General features: G+C 39.4%; 1 protein-coding gene across 2 annotated transcripts in view; it reads left to right on the forward strand.

The window, feature by feature from the left end:
* The first annotated feature begins 5,450 nt into the window (after positions 1-5,450).
* The window catches only part of LOC117665040 (uncharacterized), a 29,328-nt gene continuing 14,043 nt past the window's right edge, over positions 5,451-20,735 (forward strand). For both annotated transcript variants that reach the window (XM_034416565.1, XM_034416566.1), the window contains exons 1-11: positions 5,451-5,652; positions 6,454-6,569; positions 10,487-10,597; positions 12,330-12,398; positions 13,221-13,277; positions 13,928-14,146; positions 16,603-16,962; positions 17,433-17,543; positions 18,448-18,489; positions 19,798-19,824; positions 19,942-20,007. In XM_034416565.1, the coding sequence (XP_034272456.1) occupies positions 5,505-5,652; positions 6,454-6,569; positions 10,487-10,597; positions 12,330-12,398; positions 13,221-13,277; positions 13,928-14,146; positions 16,603-16,962; positions 17,433-17,543; positions 18,448-18,489; positions 19,798-19,824; positions 19,942-20,007 (1,326 nt within the window). In that variant the 5' untranslated portion in view covers positions 5,451-5,504. The remainder of the gene's footprint in view (positions 5,653-6,453; positions 6,570-10,486; positions 10,598-12,329; positions 12,399-13,220; positions 13,278-13,927; positions 14,147-16,602; positions 16,963-17,432; positions 17,544-18,447; positions 18,490-19,797; positions 19,825-19,941; positions 20,008-20,735) is intronic.

A 20,735-nucleotide genomic window follows, 5' to 3' on the forward strand; every position in this document is an offset into this window, starting at 1 on the left:
ATATAGGCAAAATCATATCTCTTCCTCAAACATATACAGTATATGTATACAGTACATATACAGTAACATACATTTGTATACGTTAAAGAAGGGATAAATATAGTTTTGCTGGTTGCAGAAGAAACTTTGATGGAAGAAGTATGGTTTTCCCCCATTGTTGTAAACAATTTCTAAATATCTCCGCTCTCTTTGTTTCTGTCACATTAAAACAACCTTGAAACTGTTTTCAGAACCCAAAGCGGTACCTTGTGTCACAAAAACTTTCTTTATCACCACTGACGCCCAAGAATGGTATTTAGTCTAAATTATTTAGTAGGTTTGCACTTATCAGAGAGAGGCGAAGGGGAAAACAGAAAGGATTGTTTTGAGGAACTAAATGTTTGGTCTAACAGTGTCAGAGATCTGTTAGTAGCCCCACATTTCAACTTCTTTTTTTTTTTCCTCCAAAACTTCCAAGTCAATGCAATATTGTTCATTGATTTTTTGTGAAATAGAAATGTGAATCACACTCAGAATTACCAATGTAATTTCCTTAAACCCATATAAGACAATGAGTTTTCCTGATGCACTAACATTTCAAGATGCATGAAGATTTAAAAAGTAAGATTCTACATTTAGGCAAGAAAAACAAAATGCACAGGTGCTGTATATGTGATACCTTGCTCAATAGTAGTAACTGAGAGGGATCTTGGAGTCCTAGTAGACAACCATTTAGATATGAGCCAGCAGTATGCTGCAGCTGCCAAAAAAATTCAACACATTCCTAGGCTGCATAAACAGAGGGATAGAATCAAGATCACGTGAAGTGTTAATACCACTTTATAATGCCTTGGTAAGGCCACACTTGGAATACTGCATTCAGTTTTGGTCGCCACGGTGTAAAAAAGATGTGGAGACTCTAGAAAGAGTGCAGAGAAGAGTAACAAAGATGATTAGGGGACTGGAGGCTAAAACATATGAAGAACGGTTGCAAGAACTGGATATGTCTGGTTTAATGAAAAGAAGGACTAGGGGAGACATAATAGCAATATTCCAATAGCTCAGGGGCTGCCACAAAGAAGAGGGAGTCAAGCTATTCTCCAAAGCACCTGAGGGTAGGACAAGAAGCAATGGGTGGAAACTAATCAAGGAGAGAAGCAACTTAGAACTAAGGAGAAATTTCCTGACAGTTAGAACAGTTAATCAGTGGAACAATTTGCCTGCAGAAGTTGTGAATGTTCCAACACTGGAAGTTTTTAGGAAGATGTTGGATAACCATTTGTCTGAAGTGGTGTAGGGTTTCCTGCCTGGGCAGGGAATTGGACTAGAACAGGGGTCCCCAACCTTTTGGACCTCAAGTACCACTAAATTCATAATTTTAAATTTCGCAGACCACTAATATTATCTGCCTAATGACTGGCTGAGTGGGCGTGGCTAGGTGGTCATGTGACTGGGTGGGCATGGCCAACTTGATGTCACTCACATCGAGGGGCCTCTACTCTCCCCTCTCCTCCCAGCTACTCCTCGCCTGCCCGCCTGGGCACTTTAGGGCCCCTACAGGAAGCAGTTGTTGGAGCTAAGCAGCCACCATGAGAGTTGGCAAAACAGCTGGCTCAGTTCAAATTGGATCTGACCAAGAAGGAGGCTCAGCAGAAGCACCTCACTGAGGACTACAAGCATAGGCTTTCCAAGCAGAGGAAACACCTGCCGGAGTGAAGACCAGGTACCGGCACCTGGAGGCTCAGTGGACTGAGATGGTCAGCCAGTTCCAGGCCATGAGGCAGTCCCACTGGAACAAGGCCCTCCACCCTTCGCCCAAAGTCAAAATCCCCACACCAGGAGGCTGAAGCAGACCCCAAGTTGGAATTTCTGCCCACCTCTGACCCACGCAAAAAAAACCCCGAAGGGGGAGACTCTGCAGCAACACAAACGTTCATCGTACGTATCCAACCCAGCAGCCATAGTTTGAGGACCCCTGATTTAGTGCAATATAAAAAATGCAAATAACTTTTCTGCTGACCACCAAAATTTTCTCACGGATCACCAGTGGTCCATGGACCACCAGTTGGTGACCGCTGGACTAGAAGACCTCCAAGGTCCCTTCCAACTCTGTTATTCTATTCTATTCTATTCTATTCTATTCTATTCTATTCTATTCTATTCTATTCTATTCTATTCTATCCACATATAGTAGACACTAAATTCAGTAGAATAATGGGTGGTCCTCTGTTTCAGGTTAGAGCTCCACATTTTGAAATTTTAATTCCACTAGAGTTGCTTTTTGTTGTTGTTTAATTTATTTTTGTGCCTTAGAGTTAGTGTTGACTCCAGGTGATTTTCCTGGACTCAGTCTTTGCAGTTTTTTTGGCAAGATTTCAGAAGTGGTTTGCCATTGCCTCCTACCTATAGCTGAAAGAGAATGAGTGGTCTAAGATTATCCAACTGATTTTGTTTCTAAAGTGGAGCTAGAACTTAGGGCCTCCCAGTTTCTAGTACAGTACTCTAACCACTACACCAAACTGTCTCTCTACAACAGATTTAATCAGCTAGAAAAGAGAAAGCTTTAAAATAAAAGACATCTTAACCAGCCAAGATGGGACGTCTGTGGGACTTCAGGTGCTGCTGTGAATCACAACAGCTCTCAGCCCCAATGAGAATATTCAATTTTGGGAAATGATGGAACTTACGGTTCTGCAATATTTGGAAAGCTGGTAAATCCAAATCAGTGGATTGCTTTGGATGATTGCTCCAGCACTAAACATAATTCATCAAAAATAATCTTTTAGCATCATAAAGATTCATGGACTGCAGTTCATTTCATTAGATGCATAGTATCTTTGGTTTTAGCCTTTGGTTAAAAGTTCACAGGTGCCCAATGCACATGGTTATGGAACTGAAAGAATAAAGAAACAAATGCAATACAGGTAGTCCTCAACCTGTATGACCACAATTGACCCCTAAATTTATGTTGTTATGTAAGAAATTTGTTACGTGTGTCTTGCCCCATTTTATGACTTTTCTTGCCACATTTGTTATATGAATCAGTGCAGTTGTTAAATTAGTAACATGGATTTGGTTTCCCCATTGACTTTGCTTGTCAGAAAGCTGCACAAGGTGATCACATGATCCCAGGACAGTGCAAGTCATAAATGTGAATCAGTTGTCAAACATCCAAATGTAAATCATGTGACCATGGGGATGGTGCAACTGTTCATGCATCAATATGTATAAATAATATAAAATAAAAAAACTTGGATTGGCTGCAACAGTCCTAAGTGTGAAAAATGGTCCTAAATAACTTTTTTCAGTACTTTGAACGGTCACTAAGCAAGTTGCTGTAAGTTGAGGACTACCTGTAATTGTCATGGCCCTTTACATTAACACAAATTAGTAGTAAGATAAATAGGGTGATTTGAAAAGCAAAATAAGTACAGCCTGTACAGATGAAGTGAGGAAAGCTAAGGCTCACAATGAACAAACGCTTGCGACAAAAGTAAAAAATAACAAAAAAAAATGCTTTTAAAAGTTATAAAAAAGCCTCTGATGATCACGCAGCTCAGTTAGGATCGTCAGAGGCTTTTAAAAGCATTTTTTCTACAAATGCCTTTAAATACCTCTGGCGATCCCAGCTGAGTTGCCTGATCGTCAGAGGCTTTTTTTTTACTTTTAAAAGCATTTTTTCAGCCGAAGAGGGTTGTAGAAAAAAATGCTTTTAAAAGTAAAAAAAAAAAAAAAGCTCTGGTGGCTCAGCAGACTAAAGCACTGTTATTAACATCCACTTACATCTGCTGCCTGCAATTACTGCACGTTCAAATTTCACCAGGCTCAAGGTTGACTCAGCCTTCCATCCTTTCTAAAGTAGGTAAAATGAGGACTCAGATTATGGGGGCAATAAGATGACTTTGTATAAATATACAAAAGTATGAAGGCTATTGCTTAATGCATTGTAAGCCGCCCTGAGTCTCCGGAGAAGGGCGGCATATAAATCAATTTTTTTTTAAAAAAAGCATTTTTTTTTGCAACCTCTTAAGGTTGTAGAAAAAATGCTTTTAAAACAAAAAAAAAGTTGGCCACGCCCACCCAGTCACATTACCCCCTCACCAAGCCACGCCCACAAAATAAGCCACACCCACAGAACCGGTAGTAAAAAAAATTTAGAATCCACCCCTGGATAAAGTAGACTATAACCTACTACTAGATAAAGTAGAAAAATGTGGGTTAGGCAGCATCACTACCAGATGGATTCGTAACTGGCTGACCAACCGCGTTCAATGGAGGGAAGTATGCAGTGGAGTACCCCAAGGCTCTGTTTTAGGCCCAGTACTCTTCAACATCTTCATCAATGACTTGGACGAGGGGATAGATGGGGAACTCATCAAATTTGCAGATGACACCAAGCTGGCAGGAATAGCCAACACTCCAGAAGATAGGCTCAAGATACAGAAAGATCTTGACAGACTTGAATATTGGGCGCTATCTAACAAAATGAAATTCAACAGTGAAAAAAGCAAGGTTCTACATTTAGGAAAGAAAAACAAAATGCACAGGTACCATATAGGTGGTACCTTCCTCAATAGTAGTAACTGTGAGAGAGATGTTAGAGTCCTAGTAGACAACCATTTAGATATGAGCCAGCAGTGTGCAGCAGCTGCCAAAAAAGCCAACACAGTTCTGGGCTGCATAAACAGAGGGATAGAATCAAGATCACGTGAAGTGTTAATACCACTTTATAATGCCTTGGTAAGGCCATGCTTGAAATATTGCATTCAGTTTTGGTCGCCACGATGTAAAAAAGATGTTGAGACTCTAGAAAGAGCGCAGAGAAAAGTAGCAAAGATGATTATGGGACTGGAGGCTAAAACATATGAAGAACGGTTGCAAGAACTGGATATGTCTGGTTTAATGAAAAGAAAGACTAGAGGAGACATGATAGCAGTGTTCCAATATCTCAGGGGTTGCCACAAAGAAGAGGGAGTCAAACTATTCTCCAAAGCACCTGAGGATAAAACAAGAAGCAATGGGTGGAAACTAATCAAGGAGAGAAGCAACTTAGAACTAAGGAGAAATTTCCTGACAGAACAATTAATAAGTGGAACAATTTGCCTGCAGAAGATGTGAATGTCCCAACACTGGAAATTTTTAAGAAGATATTGGATAACCATTTGTCTGAAGTGGTGTAGGGTTTCCTGCCTGGGCAGGGGGTTGGACTAGAAGACCTCTAAGGTCCCTTCCAACTATGTTATTCTATTCTAGATGCACTACCCCCCCCTGCACATAGAGATTCAAAATTCGAAGAAATGAAAAGTAAAACAAGAAATCTACTCTTCTGTCGTGCATATGGGAGGGGGGAGGGGGGAAGGAGGAGGGAGGAGAGAGTAAGACTACTTAGTCACAGTGCATGTCTTCTAAAATGAGATGCTGATTGGCAAAGAGAGAGACTGGTGGGCGGGCACCTTGGGCTCATATGAACTTGGATCACAAGTGCCAAAGGTTAGTGTGGAGAAGCTAAGCTGCAGACAACTGCAATGGAGACTCTTAGGGGATACCAGCCATTGGGCTTCCTCTGCCTTGTCTTGCTGTTGGGGGGGCTGACTCCCCCTAGTGTTGCCCAGTTCAACTGGTGGCTGTATTCAAATTCGAAGGCTTTGACTACACCTGCTATGATTCCCCAAGGTAAGTAAAAGGTTATAATTATTCTTGTTTCTTTTTCCTTGCCCATTTCTCATTTTCTTTTTGTGTGGAAAAATCTGAAAATGCCCTTAAATGCCATTTAAAATCCAGAAATGCCCCTTTAAAAGGGTACACTATTGGAGCCATAGAATGTCTTGAAATCAAATGTGGGTTGGGGGGGGTCATGGGTGTAATACTTATTTGGGCAATATTGTATCTAACGCAACCTTCTCCAAATTGTACTTGAACTGTAACTTGCAGAAATTCCCAGTTTGTGTGACCATGTTTGAAAAAAGGATTGAGAAAGCCTGGTGTAGATAGCTTTGGCAATTAGGCTATCTGAGATCGGAGTGGCTGTCTTTCTCCACATTTCCCAGGGATTCAGCCTCATGTAAAATTCTATCTCATTTGTAGAATTTGTATTTCACTGGATAAAAGAAGATGGATTAATGTATAAGGTTTTGTGCATGGGGAAAGTTGCATCAGCTAAATTGCAGGAAGAAAACTGGAGGCTTTGTAACAATCATGTTGATTAGCAAAGCAGGTTCAAATTCTTGTTGATAAGTGTCTTTACACAATTGTCTCTTCGGTTTACCTTCCTCTCAGGTTTATTGCAATTCTGGTTTTGAGCTCTAAGAAGGAAATACGAAGTTCTTTCTATAATCTCTGTAATTAATAGTGTGTCTTCTCTATTGTTCTTCTCTCTTCCCTTTTTGGAAAATCAGTATCAGGGACAGAGCAATTGTGTTTGTGTATTGTGTATAAATATATAGTTTCCAATCTCCTTTCCCTTTGCTTTCTCAGAGGCAAAAACTGATGTGAAGCAGTTTTCTGTGCCTACGGTCCGGAGTAGTTCCATTCCTCATAACACACCAGATACAACTGCACAAGATGCGACTACTGAACAAATCCTAGATTTGGTGAGCATTTATCATGTGTGGTATGGGTCAGATGATAACTGATTATTGATTTGTTGTGTGGCAACTAAGATGAATAATAACATTGCAATGAAGCCAGAGGTACCAACTTGTTCTCCAGAATTAAACAGGTGCTTTCTTTCAAAAGCACATGGCATAGAACTGCACATTTGATTAATTTGATTCAAAAACAGCCCAGGAAATATAACTTTTCATTGATCTTTATTTTTAAATACTTGAATATGCTTATGACAGCTCTACATGCATCTTTATGTGGATGCTGATGGTGAATAGAACTCATAAATCACTTGAGGAATAGGCAAAAAAAAATACGTATGGCAGTGTGTGTGTGTTTGTGTGTGTGTGTGTGTGTGTGTGTGTGTGTGTGTGTATGAAGGGGGAGGAGTAAAGCAGAAGACATATTGACTGAGCTTTTACAAGTCTTTTTGCTTGCTAATAAAAGTTTTGACAATGTAATGATGTTATTCATATTATATAATCTAAAAGTTACATGTCATTATGTGATATAATATTAAAAGAGCAGAAGGGGGATGCATATATCAAAACACACCCTTCTATAATAATTATTCTGAAAGAACAGTTCTTTCCTCATTCCATGTAATTATTAAAGTGAGGCTACCATAACATTCAAGCAGTTCAGAACGATCACACTATAAACTATACAAAATGGTTTCTGCTACGTAATTGTATGTTTTGGTCATGGGTGAATTTGTAATCCTCAGATATCATTGAACAAAAGTTCCCAGCATCTCAAATCATGGCACAAGAAGCCATATTTCAAAGACACCTGGGCGGCTAAAATTTTCCCATCCTTGAGCGACTTTCCTAGCCTGGGCTTGTTTTGGGTTTTTTGTTTTTTTTTCCTGCAGAGAACAAGTGGGAGGCTGAGTTGGGACTGTAACGGTCCCAACACATGGGAAATTCTGAGAAATTTAGTTCCAGTGTTCCTAAACAATGATACTCCAGCCCCTCCTGTTGAGAAGCAGCTATCTAGAGTCTTCTAGATAGCAGCACTCTTTTATGTAACTCTGTCCTAAATGAACACTTAATATATTTTGTTACCTGAGGCAAAATAAAATGTCATTTATTCCCAACCCACATATAGAACCTGTGTACAATAATAAGTCAAATTTATTACCCATTCATCTGAAGAACAATTTAGCTGTGATGAACAAACTGCACAATGCCTTGGTCCAGTATCTCATGCCAGCCTTTCTGCCCTTTCTTAACATCTGATAGTTGAGGAGGTGAGTTCATTCTAATGATAGAAACAGATGATCGTCAATTGCATCTGCTACATGGAAAAGCATTCAGCCTGCCACTGAACTAACAGAGGTAGAAGGGACCTTAGAGGTCTTCTAGTCCAACCCTTTGCTCAAAGTGCTATTTTCCCTTACCTATACTACTTTTAGCAATTGTGGGTGAGTGTATAAGTATGTGCCAGCTTATGGCATGTAAATAAAATAACAAGGCTTCAATAACTGTAGTATTTACAATCATTATAGTTAGAGATTGGATAGATGCTGATAAATCATATATACCTTTTTAAAATTTATTTTTATGTATTTATATCCTACCTTTATTATTTTTACAAATAACTCAAGGCAGCAAACATATCCAACACATCTTCCACCTCCCATTTTTCTCACAACAACAACAACCCTGTGAGGTAGGTTGGGCTGAGAGAGAATGACTGGCCAAAGGTCACGTGGACAGGTTTCAGGACTAAGGCAGGACTAGAAGAGGTAGTCCTCAAATTACAACCACCATTGAGCCCAAAATTTCTGTTCCTAATTTGTTAAGTGAATTTTGCCCCATTTTGCGACTTTTCTTGCCATAGTTGGTAAGTGAATCACTGCAGTTGTTAAGTTAGTGACATCAGGGGTGGGTTCTACTTACCTTTACTACCGGTTTGCAATGGGGCCGCGCGCGTGCGCTCGCTTTGCTCATGCGTGCACACGCTCTTCTGCGCATGCACAGAAGCGTTCTGATGACATCAGGGTCAGTGGGCGGAGCCTCCCGCCGGTTTTACTACTGGTTCTATAGAACCGATGTGAACCGGGGGCAACCCACCACTGAGTGACATGGTTGTTAAGTGAATCTGGCTTTCCCATTGACTTTGCTTGTCAGAAGGTCACAAAAGGTGATCACATGACCCCGGGACACTGCAACTGTCATAAATATGAACCTGTTGTTAAGCATAAGAAATTTGATCAGGTGATCATGCTGCAATGGTTGTAAGTGTGAAAAATGGTCATAAATAACTTTTTCACTGCCATTATCATTTTAAATTATGAATTTCTAAGGATGCAGGTAACATTGCTGTAGAAAGGTTGCCCAACATCCTATATTGTGGGATGTTGGGGAGTGAAAACAATGAGTGATTCCTGGTTACTTCATAAAGTTTTCTTGGCACTATTATATGGAAATAGATTGCCATTTCCCTCTTCTGGGATATATTTTTTTAAAATATCCTACTCATTTTAAAACTAAGAAGGAATCATCGGCTCAAGGCTTTGCTTGTCCAAGGGAGGACTAGAACCTGGGTATTCCAACTCCCAGTCCTGTTCCTCAACATTACATCACATTGGCTGCTTATCCATTACCATAGTAAATTTAAGATGACACTCCCATATTTCTATATGGATTTTATGAAATTTTAACATGCTGGCTGGGAAACTCTGGGCGTTGAAGTACAAGGTCTTCAAGTTGTCAGGATTATACACTCCTGGTTTGTTTGCTTCTCCTTCTCTTTCTCTTCTGATACAGAGCAAACTGGGATGGGCTTCTGGAAGCCATCTTGAGATTTTCTGATTCAATGGCCTTAAACCAGTGGTAAAATCTGAACTGGTTTACTACTGGTTAGCTGGCTGCGCATACATGCTGTCCGCCAAATGTGCGCTGCACATGCATGTGTAGTACACACACCACGCAAATTAAATTTTAGAATTTAAAAAAAGGCTCTGATGATTGCGCGCCACAGCTGTGATCATCAGAGCCTTTTTTTTTTACTTTTTAAGGCATTTTTAACTACCGGTTCCGGAAAACCAGTAGTAAAAAAATGCTTAAAAAGTAATAATAAAAGTTCCGATGATCGCACGTCGCTCACCAGATCATCGGAACTTTTTTCTTTCCTTTTTTTAGTACCGGTTCGGCGAACCAGTAGCCTTTTTTACTACCAGTTTGGGCGAACCGGACTGGACCGGGAACATTTCACCCCTGCCTCAAACATTGAAAAAAGTAGCAGCAGCAGCAGCAGCAGCAGCAGCAGCAGCAGCAGCAGCAATAGTAAATTATTTGGAGGGAGCAACCATTTAAATTATTTTTTTCAATTATAGACAGCATAATTAATACTTTGCTACTTAGTAGCAGCTGCCTCATAGCTTTCTACATTCCCTCCCCCCCCCGAATCCCACATGAAAATGTGAGACTCAGCCACTGCTAAATTGAAGGTCTCTAGATGCACAGATGGAGGCCAAAGTCCCAAGGCCAGCTCTCCCATACCATGTGACAACCTCTGGCTCCTTCTCACTGTCTGCACAATTTCACACTGACATTTTCCTTGTGCCTTATCAACACTCAGGGTCTTGTCAGACTCAACAAAGCTTTGAGTGCTGGGGCAGAATGACCTTAATTAGTGGGTAAAATCCTCCCACCACTACCTCTCCTCTCTACAGAGATCAAGGATCCAAATAATAAAATAATCAGAAATTTCTACCCTGCAGTGAAACTCAATAGGTAACAATGCACCTTCCAGTTGGACTTACCATATGGTTGTTGTAAAGATAAAATTGTAAGGGGGAATACTATCTTGCCTTTTTTAAGAGACTAAAAGCAATAAACAAATATTCAGAATCAGAAATGAATGCAAGTTTCCTCTTTTGTTTTTTCCCCCCCAGTCAAGTTCATCTGGTATAACAAAGGAAGATGCTTTTGATAATAGCCTTTCTGTTTCAACCTTCTTTGAGGGCAGCGCTATGGAAGAAGACTCTGAATTCCTAAGTGTCCAGGTAACAATCCATAGAAAGATTGCCCAAATGCCTGGTAGACGCATCCAATTCTTTGGGTTGGGTTCTAGATTTCATCATCAGCACTGGCCAATTGAATCAATCACAGCAGTTACTGTCTTTTTGTTCCTCAGTCTAGTGTCTTTTTTAAATGTGAACACTGCAGTTTCTTTAAAAATTCCTAGTTTGCATGTCTAAAAGCAGTTCTGCTTAGGAAATTTAGGGGTTTGCCTGCCCAGTGCATTTAAAAGGTTGATTTCTTAATATTGGTATCCAAATATGTGCAAGCATCAGCTCAACCCATGCAACCCATGGCAGCAATCTCCCCTCATTTCCTTAAGCACAATTGGGGAAGTATTCTTCCCCAGTTGAGAAAAGAAACACCATTGCTAAATATGTGGCACAAGGAATAGGATGAAGGGCAACCAGGCATCTGTGCTTGTGGGCTCCCAAAGTGACCACTGTTCCTGCCATTTCTATTTATATGAAATTAGTTACAGGAAAGGACTAACAAGGGAGACTCACACATCATGTCTATTTATTTTCTTCTCAGAACTGTAGGTTCTATCAAAACATCAGGTGTTATATTAGTAAGGACAAACTCTCTCTGCTCCACAACTTTTTATTGAATCTGCATTCTCCTCTTCCCTAAAGATCCAAGGCTCCTGGCTGAATGATCCACTGCTGTTGATTGGTCGGCAGATAATGTCTCTCCTTAGTTTGATGGGATTTTATGCCACTTTCAAGTACCATTGAAAATGTGTCAAGTAACTCAGCCAAACCTCTCAAATCCCCAAATAGTGCCCAGCTTTAACTGCAGTGGCAGAGGAACTGTGACTAGGCATTGTAGGGAAATTTTGGAAACAAATATAAAAACGGGGTTCTGATCATTATCAAAAGATTACACACCTCTCTGCTCTGCCTTAAAGCAGCCGTATCCTTTCCTGGAATTGAAAACCCCCCTGCACTGTTCTGAGCATCTTTCTGAAACAAATCCAAGGAATTGCACTCCCCTAATAATAATAATTTGATTCTTTATATTTTTGTTGATTTCATTATAAAATTTTATGATGGCAAAAGCAACTAACCTATTAATTAATAATTCTGCAAAAAGACAGCTGTTTCATCCCACAGCAGTAAGTAGAAGACCAAAGTATGAGAAGGTTGTAAAAGAATCAAATAATTAAACCATTAGCTGAAGTTCTGAAACAAAATATATATTTCTTTCCACATCATTAAGAACCTGCACTTAGTTGACTGAGGACTATGCCTAGTCCAAATAAGATAGAAGCAATTTAATTCCTAATACATTCAAAAGGTCTCCTAACTATTCCCATCTTGTATCTCAGGGAGGTTCAAAAATCTTGACAACTTCAGATTACCAATCCATGATCACTGGGGATACTAAAATGATGCAGGTTGTGTTGGAATTGAGCCATGAAGACATCACTGCCACCCTGAAAGAAAGGAGCAAGAAGAAAACATCTAAAGAAGTGTATTTAAGAAAATGGGTTTTTTTATTTAATGGGACTTACTTCTCAATAAACATATATAGTATTCCAAAGCAGTAAAAATTTAATTTATAAACATTGCAGCTACTGGGATTTCCTCTTCTCTTAAAGAAAAAAATGCTAGGATTTGGGTTGGGTAAGAAACTTTAGGTGAAAAATGAGAAGATTAGGCTAACTGATGCTTTAAAAATTAATTTCCTTATTGCCCTGATTTTTTATCCTAGACCACTTCAAAAGTCCTCACAAGTTCAGTTCAGCAATCCACTATCACAGGGGATTCTACAGCAAGACCAGTAAGTTAAAATTATTACCAAATGTGTACTACATAACTCTTATAGTTTGAGAATCTCATCAAGTTATCTGTAGATAGAAGGTATTCTAGCAGATGAACCAATTTAATTTTCCATCATCCCTTAATCATCTCCTTCATCATAACTCCATGAGTTTGGAGATGCTGCAAGTTGAAATCAACAATATTTAATAAATTTCAGGTTCTCAATTTCAGGTTTAAGGTTTTCAAGACCAGTAAGTTGAACATGAATCAAAGATTCTAAAAATAGGAATAAATGGACATCAAGGAATACTATTGTTGATTCCAGTAATCTGCATTTTGACAACCTACAGTTTTTGAAACTTTATCAAAGATGCATCAATTCAATCAAGATCAGTGTACACTACTTTGTTTTTCTAGGAAGGGCTAAGATAGCATCCCAACTTAATTCATAGTTCCTTCCACTTAAGAAATTACTGAATGTGAGGGATCAGTTACATGAGTCCACAGAGGCAGACAGAAGGGAAGCAAAGGGCAGCCTGTGCCGTGTAATGCAAATTCTGCCTCTTGCATTCTTGCATGCAATTTTACAATTCAAATATAAGAGTAGAACTTGTCCTCTAATTTACAATGCATTTTTAATTGTTTTGAAGTCATCACTGCTTCCTGCCAATACTTGCATAATCCTTTCTTTCTTACATAATTAGGAACTATGCTTTCTCTTTGATCAACATAATTGTTTAGGTATTTAAAAAAGTACTTTCATGAGGTCAATATTCTTCATCTTACTTCTTGCTTTTTAAAGAGATGGTTTATCATTAACTGTTTTTTCTCTCTTCCTTAGATTAATGTTACTTCACAGTGTGTCTGTCCAGCAATACCTGGTCTGCCTGGTCCAAAGGTATGAATGTTATATATATATATATATTTTCATAGTGGAAACAACAAATCTGGATACATTTGCAATTTAGCTATCATTAAGTCTATATTTTGAAGTTTCTGTCTTAACAAAGCTGCCCAAGACAAGAAAAGGTCTGTTATTTTCCCCCAAATGTAAACTAAATCACATCTAAGCTACTTGTGTTATTTACTGCTTTAAATTACCCTGTCACACCACCCAAAAAAATCAATAGTGTTCTGCCTTAAAAGGTACTTGTTAGTCAAGAATTCAGCTATTAGTTTCTCCTTGTGCTGAGATGAGTTGAAGTCATTAAATTAGATTGACTGTTGTGGATTTGTTAAAGTTAATGGCACAAAATGATAGCCAAGGATGCAGTGGGAGTGTGGGTTGCTAAAAGACAACTTAAATAGAAATCTTGAGGATCTGAGCTGGTTTCCCTAACCTGACATCCTTCAGAAACAACTCCAAGAATTATCTACCTTCCAAACACATACGGAATCTACCATGTTGAAAAACCATGATTATGCTTTAGACTGCTGTTTCTCAATCTTCTAAGATGTCTGGAGTTCAGTTCCCAGAATTCCCCTGCCACCATGTTGTGCAGAATGTGCACTGTTTTTCTTATCTCAAGTTCTTTTTTTTTACAACAGGGAGCAAAAGGTGACCAGGGTCCCCCTGGCAAACCTGGCTATCCTGGCATTCCAGGACTTCAGGGACTACCAGGGCCAGCAGGTCCAGCAGGACCAACAGGTCCACCAGGACCACCAGGTCCATCAGGACCAGAAGGTCCACCAGGACCACCAGGTCCATCAGGTTCAACTCTTCCTAAAATCTTGGACTTCACTGATACTAAGGTTGGAGAAGAGAAGGTGAGATTTGTTGATAGACTACAGCAATATCAATGTTTTTATAATAATATAAAAATACTATGTTCACCAAGCAAAGATACTATATCCACCTTTCTTGTTATCCAAAATTCACATAATGCTTATTCAAAATGTGGTCTGGTTTTATTTGCTTGCTTCAGAGGTGGGTTTCAGCAGGTTCTGACCAGTTCTGGAGAACCGGTAGCAGAAATTTTGAGTAGTTTGGAGAACTGGTAATAAAAATTCTGACTGGCCCCACCCTCATCTATTCTCTGCCTCCCAAGTTCCAGCTGATCGGGAGGAAATGGGGATTTTGCAATAACCTTCCCCTGGAGTAGGGTGGGAATGGAGATTTTGCAGTATCCTTCCCCTGCCATGCCCACCAAGCCACACCCACAGAACCGGTAGTAAAAAAATTTGAAACCCACCACTGGCTTGCTTGCTTTCTTTTTGGCTGATCTTGAAAACCTGGTGTTATTTTAGTTAACTGGTGATGGTAAATCCATTTGTTGCTTCCAGTGTACTGCATAGTTGGAAGAGGCAAAGGGGTTAAGAATTTGTTTGTTGGGGACTAGAATGTAAAGAAGAAAAGTGGCCCATCTTACAACCACAATTCAGTGCTCTTCAAAAAGCCTAAAATGAGGAAAGGGAAGGTAGATTATTTTTCAACCACTACAGTGAAATCAAAACTTAATTAAGCCACAACAATATGGATGTTAAGGCAGAAAGAGGAGGCACAATTCCAACCCCAAAAAAGTTGTGTGCTGCCTCCCCCTTCATATTAAGTAACCTTTATTACTCTGGACTTCCTTATCAGACTATACATTATTGGGCTGTACAACTTGTGAACAACCCAATATTGTGACCTTTTATATGGGCTGATCATGAGACCAGGAGGGGGAAACACATTCAGTTTAACCCTAGGCAAGAAACATACACCAACGTTATGTCCTTTTCAATTTTACTGCCAAGATAATGATGTTAGTTCAAAGTTCTTTTTATAATAATTAAATTAAAAAGATAAAAACCAATGTGAACTTTAAAAAAAAATTAAAAATAGAAAGTGCAGAATATATATATCTACAAAATCAAAATCTATGAAAACGAATATATATACATATACATGTATATGTTTTTTTTTTCTTTTCCGTAGGTTTTATGTCTTTTTAGCCAGGTTCTACCTACGTAAACCAAGATATTATGCAGCCCTAGTTCAGTGAAATCACAATTCACTAGTTTCTGGGCTTTTTTTTTTCTTTTTCTTCTGGCAGCCAGCAGACCCTTTGCTGCCCATTGGGAAACTAAGATAGATCTATTTCGGCCTTATAAAGCCTCATCAGTTAGCCACACCCTCATCTCATGTATCCTCCCTGTAAAAGTACAAATAAAAAGGAAAAACAAATATTGTAAAGGAAAAACAAATATTGTACCTTTACAGGGAGGATACATGAGATGAGGGTGTGGCTAACTGATGAGGCATTATAAGGCCGAAATAGATCTATCTTAGTCTCCCAATGGGCAGCTCCTAGAAGCACGAAGCCGAGAACACCAGCCTGAAGATGACGAATGAGACTTCATCGAAACGTTGCCAAGACACTTCCAATTCTACGCGGGAGAAAACCCGAATAACCAAAGACCTACATACAAACACCCGCGAAAACCTCAGAATATATATATATATATATTTGTTTTCATAGATTTTCACGGGTATAGGTATGCAGGTATGGGTTGGTTGGCTGTGTTGTTACATCTTGATTACATTATGAAACAGCCAACTAATCTGCAAACATCAACTCCATCAACTAATCAAGATGTAACAACACAGCCAACCAACCCGCTTACAACAACAAAGCCAGCACTCCACACCTCCCCACCAGTATTTATAGAGAGACAGCATCTCCTATCACACTTTGTTCGCACAAGCACGAAGCCAAAGACACCAGCCTTTAGATGATGAGTGGGACCTCATTGAAACATCGCCAAGATACTCTCAATCTTACACGGGAAAAGACCTGAATACGCCAAGACTTGCAGTATATATATTCATGTGTGTGTATGGATGTAATTTCCCCCTTGATTACAACAAGGATAGCCAATGATAGTAACTTATCATCTTTTTTTAAAAAAATACAACAAATGAATTTATAAATGACAGACTGGAAAAAGATACTATACTGTATATATAAATGAAACTGGCTGATGTCTTAATAAGTTTGAATGGCATCTAATTTAGCACTGTATGGCTTGAGGTTCACATATATACTTTATATAAGAACAGATTTAACAGGTAAGCAATATGCCCTCATGACTGTTGTACCTCTTGAATCTATTAACTTTTGAGTATCACTGAAGTTTTTGACAAGACTGTATTGCTGAAGATACTGACAATGAGTTCTCAACATGCTAAATTACCCTTTTCCAGTGTCCAACTGTTTCTCTGTCATCTTCCTGTTTTCTAGAGAGCCAGTATTATAGAAGGGCCTCCTGGTCCACCAGGTGTATCTGGTCATCCAGGACATCCAGGACCCCAAGGATACCCAGGACTTGAAGGCCCCCAAGGTCCCCCTGGCCTCCCAGGACATGAAGGCCAGCAAGGGGCTCCGGGGCTTCCTGGGGCTCCAGGCCAACCTGGTGCTCCAGGAGCCACAGGACCCTCAGGGATTCCAGGGCCAGTGGGGTTGGAGGGTCCTCCCGGAGTCCCCGGCCCTGAAGGTCATGCAGGAATTCCAGGCCAGATTGGGTCACCAGGATTACCAGGCTTGCCTGGACCAGAAGGTCCTCCAGGAACAAATGGATCTCCCGGAAAGAACGGCTCAAAGGTAATCATTGCCTTTACTATGAGAATTTGTGGGATATGTGGATGAAGAAATGAGTTGAGAAAAAAACAAAATAAAATTATTGATCATCAAGATATAATTGTGAAAGAAACAAAGTGTTCAGAGTTGATTATTTCCTGAGATATGTTTGTTTCAGAGATGGGTTTCAGCAGGTTCTGACCAGTTCTGGAGAACCGGTAGTGGAAATTCTGACTGGCCCCGCCGCCATCTATTATCTGCCTCCCAAGTCCCATCTGATTGGGAGGAAATGGGGATTTTGCAGTAACCTTCCCCTGGAGTAGGGTGGGAATGGAGATTTTACTGTATCCTTCCCCTGCCACGCCCACCAAGCAATGCCATGCCCACCAAGCCACACCCACAGAACCAGTAGTAAAAAAATTTGAAACCCACCACTGGTTTATTTGTTTGTTTTTGACTTGCTATGCTAATTTGTGGGTATTAAATCCTTTCAGGGAGAGAAAGGAGACCGTGGTGAACCTGGGTTGCCAGGCAAACCAGGAGAAACTGGAGAAAAGGGAGCTCAGGGTCCACCTGGCTTACCTGGCTTACCTGGTAGTAATCAGGTGAGTAGAAGCAACTCAACCTCCAGCTAGCACACAACATCCCATTTGTTCTCCATGTAAGGTGTTTCCATTGTCACAGGCATCCAGAAGCATTCCTTATTCCATTTTTTAAAGTTATAAACCTAAAATAACTTTATTTATTTTAGAGACAGAGTGGGGTGCTCACAGCTTGTAAACCACTTGTGCCCCATCCCCTTATTTGAAATCCCTAAAGCTCCACTCTCTGGAATAGGAAGGGCATAAATGGTCAAACTTTTTGGGAGTGGGGTTTTATTGGGGGAAGGTTAAAGGGGCAAATTAATCACCTTAAGTGTTGGTCTTTAAAACTGAAAATCCAAAGAACTAAGGTGATTTTCCCATAGGAGGGAAGTTTAAGAGACCAAACAGATTCTTGGTCCTTTCCCAAAGGCATACAAACACAACAAAATCCAACTTTCCAGCTGTGACAATTTTAATGATATCTCAATGTCCCTACAATATTCAGCAAGATGGAATATAATAGAATTTTTAAAAATTTATACTCATATTGTGGGTTAAAGGAAAGACCCCAAAAAGTCAAATGGGTTTTTTTGGGTTTACACCAATTCACAATTCAAAATTATGTTTTGCTATTTGCCTCCTACTGTTCACTCCTTTAATGGATGCCAAAAGAGAAGAACATTTTATTCCTGGATAGGAGAGGGGGGTATTTTATAAGCAAAGACATCTTTTTGAATACATGAATATAGTCAGGATAATTCTTCATTGTCTGACATGGTTTATTTGTTTTGTCTCCAGCCATAAACACAGCATTCTAACAAGAGTACACATAAGAAAGATCAAAAGTGTGTTATCTGCATACACTGATAATAGGGATGGGGTTATTCCTATGGGCTGCACTGATCCCTTCTCTTGTTCTTTCTAGTGTAACTCTGAAGTCGGTGTTCAAGGTCCTCCTGGCCCTAAGGTGAGTAGTGGTCTTAGCCATATCCTATGGCTGCTGATTGTCCTTCTAGCTAGCCTGCAAGTCATACGTGTGCATTGGATTTAAACCTCCTAGAGAACAGGAGTACAAGCTGCAGTCCCAGTAATCTCAATAACACTTTAAAGCTTCAGTATTTGTAGTCCTCAACTTACAACCGGTCACTTCGCAACTGTTACAACAGGCCTACCTACTTGAGGCTATTTATTTTCCAGATTTGAAGTTCTGACAGCCAGCACACACACACACACACACACACACACACACACACACAACACCTCATAGTTACATGACCAAACTTTGGCATTCAGCAACCCAGCTGTATTTACAGCTAAAGTAATGTGACTATGTTTTACACCACTTTTGCCAAAAACTGTCATTTTCTTTCACTTGTCAGCAAAAACCATTCCCATTGGCTCACTTAATGACTGCAGTGTTTGTTTAAAGACTGCAGCAGTCATTTTTCAACTGCCACGTTCTCTTGAAGACTGCCCCAAAAAGAATTTCTAAAGTTGGTCAGTCACTTTGACAACTCTGATATTCCATTATAGTTGTAAGCTGAAGACTATCCTGTAACTCTCTGAGACCTTCCTTAAACCACTAGTTATATATAACATATTATAACTGTTATGTTATAACATATTCATAACATATTATAACTGTTATGAACTCCTGTTAACAGGAGAAATCCTGTTAACCTATTGAATTTCATTTTAATTAGTCAAATTTAGTTGTTTGTTTTCTTGTCCAGGACAAATTCAACAGCCATAGATAGACAATCCAAGGCAATCCAGGTATTGCAGTTCTCAGCATCCTTCATCACTGTCCTAGCTGGCTGGAGCTGCTGGGAACTTTCATTCAAGAACATCAAGAAGTCCTCCTATCCTATCCATATAGAAAGTCTATTTCAATGCTGCTAGCAATTTACAGCAAAATAGCAATGATGGCATTATTTGAAACCCTCAGAGTTAAATTAGCTTTTACCATGGAGAAATATTCACTGAACTAATAAGAATAATGATAAGAACTTTTTAAAGGTAAGGATTCATATGGAGAGAGCTACAACAGCAAAAATCTAGATGCATTCCAGCTTTTAAAATGAAATCCATGTCACGAATCTCTAACTACTACCACAAATGTCATTTTGTAATGAAAAGATCAGTTCCTCCACCTCCAAATACAGCTTTACTATCCTGCTTATTTATAAGCTTGCTTTCAAGAAGGCAGAACCAAGAATTTGCAATCCTACTACCTGATTTATTTATTCATTTTGTTTATTTGATTTTTTTGCAGGGTGAAAAAGGAGAACCAGGAAAAGTGGTGCGTAGTCATAGAAAACAATATCCCTTCCTTCAAGGCTCATTGATGGAAAATAAATTATTTTTTATTTTACTTTAAAATTCTCTAGAAGGCTTAAAAACACTTATTTTCCCACAGGAATGTAGCAGCTGCAAGGATGCAAGAAGTGACATTGATTCTTGGGTAACTTTTATCTACCAAAAGGTATGTTAGAGAGATGTTTAATCCCTGTTTAATTATTGGTCAGGGAGAGTAGTTCTAACTACTCACTTCTAACCAATGTAACTTTTTCTCCCTTCCTCCCATTCTGAAATATCAGTCTAGGGAAATCTGGAAAACTGCTGGGCAGAGGCTTCATTCCAAGATAGGCTTGGCAAATTATCCACTTTATCTCATGGAGAGAAATCCAAAGATACAATATAATTTGATTTCTCTCAGAGGAAAGAACTCTGTAGATTTTTGTGGGTCATTTCATTATTTGCTCCATTTACAAATACCAAAATCAGGACATAATGGAGGCAAACCGATATTGTTGCACAGATAAAAACTCTGCAAGCTGCATTAAATGCTCCAACAGTTCTTTTAACATAGACTTCTCACAGCTACACTGTCCTAACTAGAAACAGTTAGCATGTTTTCACTTTTTCTGCTTCTCTAAATTCAAGGGGCTTTCTTCTAATTATATAGTGGACTTAAACCTCTTTGGTTGCCCATAGATAACCATTTCAGGGGGGGAAAAACTTTATACAGGTAGTCCTTGACTTATGACCACAAGTGAGCTTTGCCCCATTTTATGACTTTTCTTGCCACCATTGTTAAGTGAATAACTGCCATTGGTAAGTTAGTAACACAGCTGTTAAGTGAATCTGGCTTCCCCATTGATGTTGCTTGTCAGAAGGTCGTAACAGGGATCATGTGACTCCAGGACAATG

This window comes from Pantherophis guttatus, chromosome 4, assembly GCF_059756535.1.
Source record: "Pantherophis guttatus breed Tessera chromosome 4, ASM5975653v1, whole genome shotgun sequence".
In the NCBI taxonomy this organism is placed as follows: domain Eukaryota; kingdom Metazoa; phylum Chordata; class Lepidosauria; order Squamata; family Colubridae; genus Pantherophis; species Pantherophis guttatus.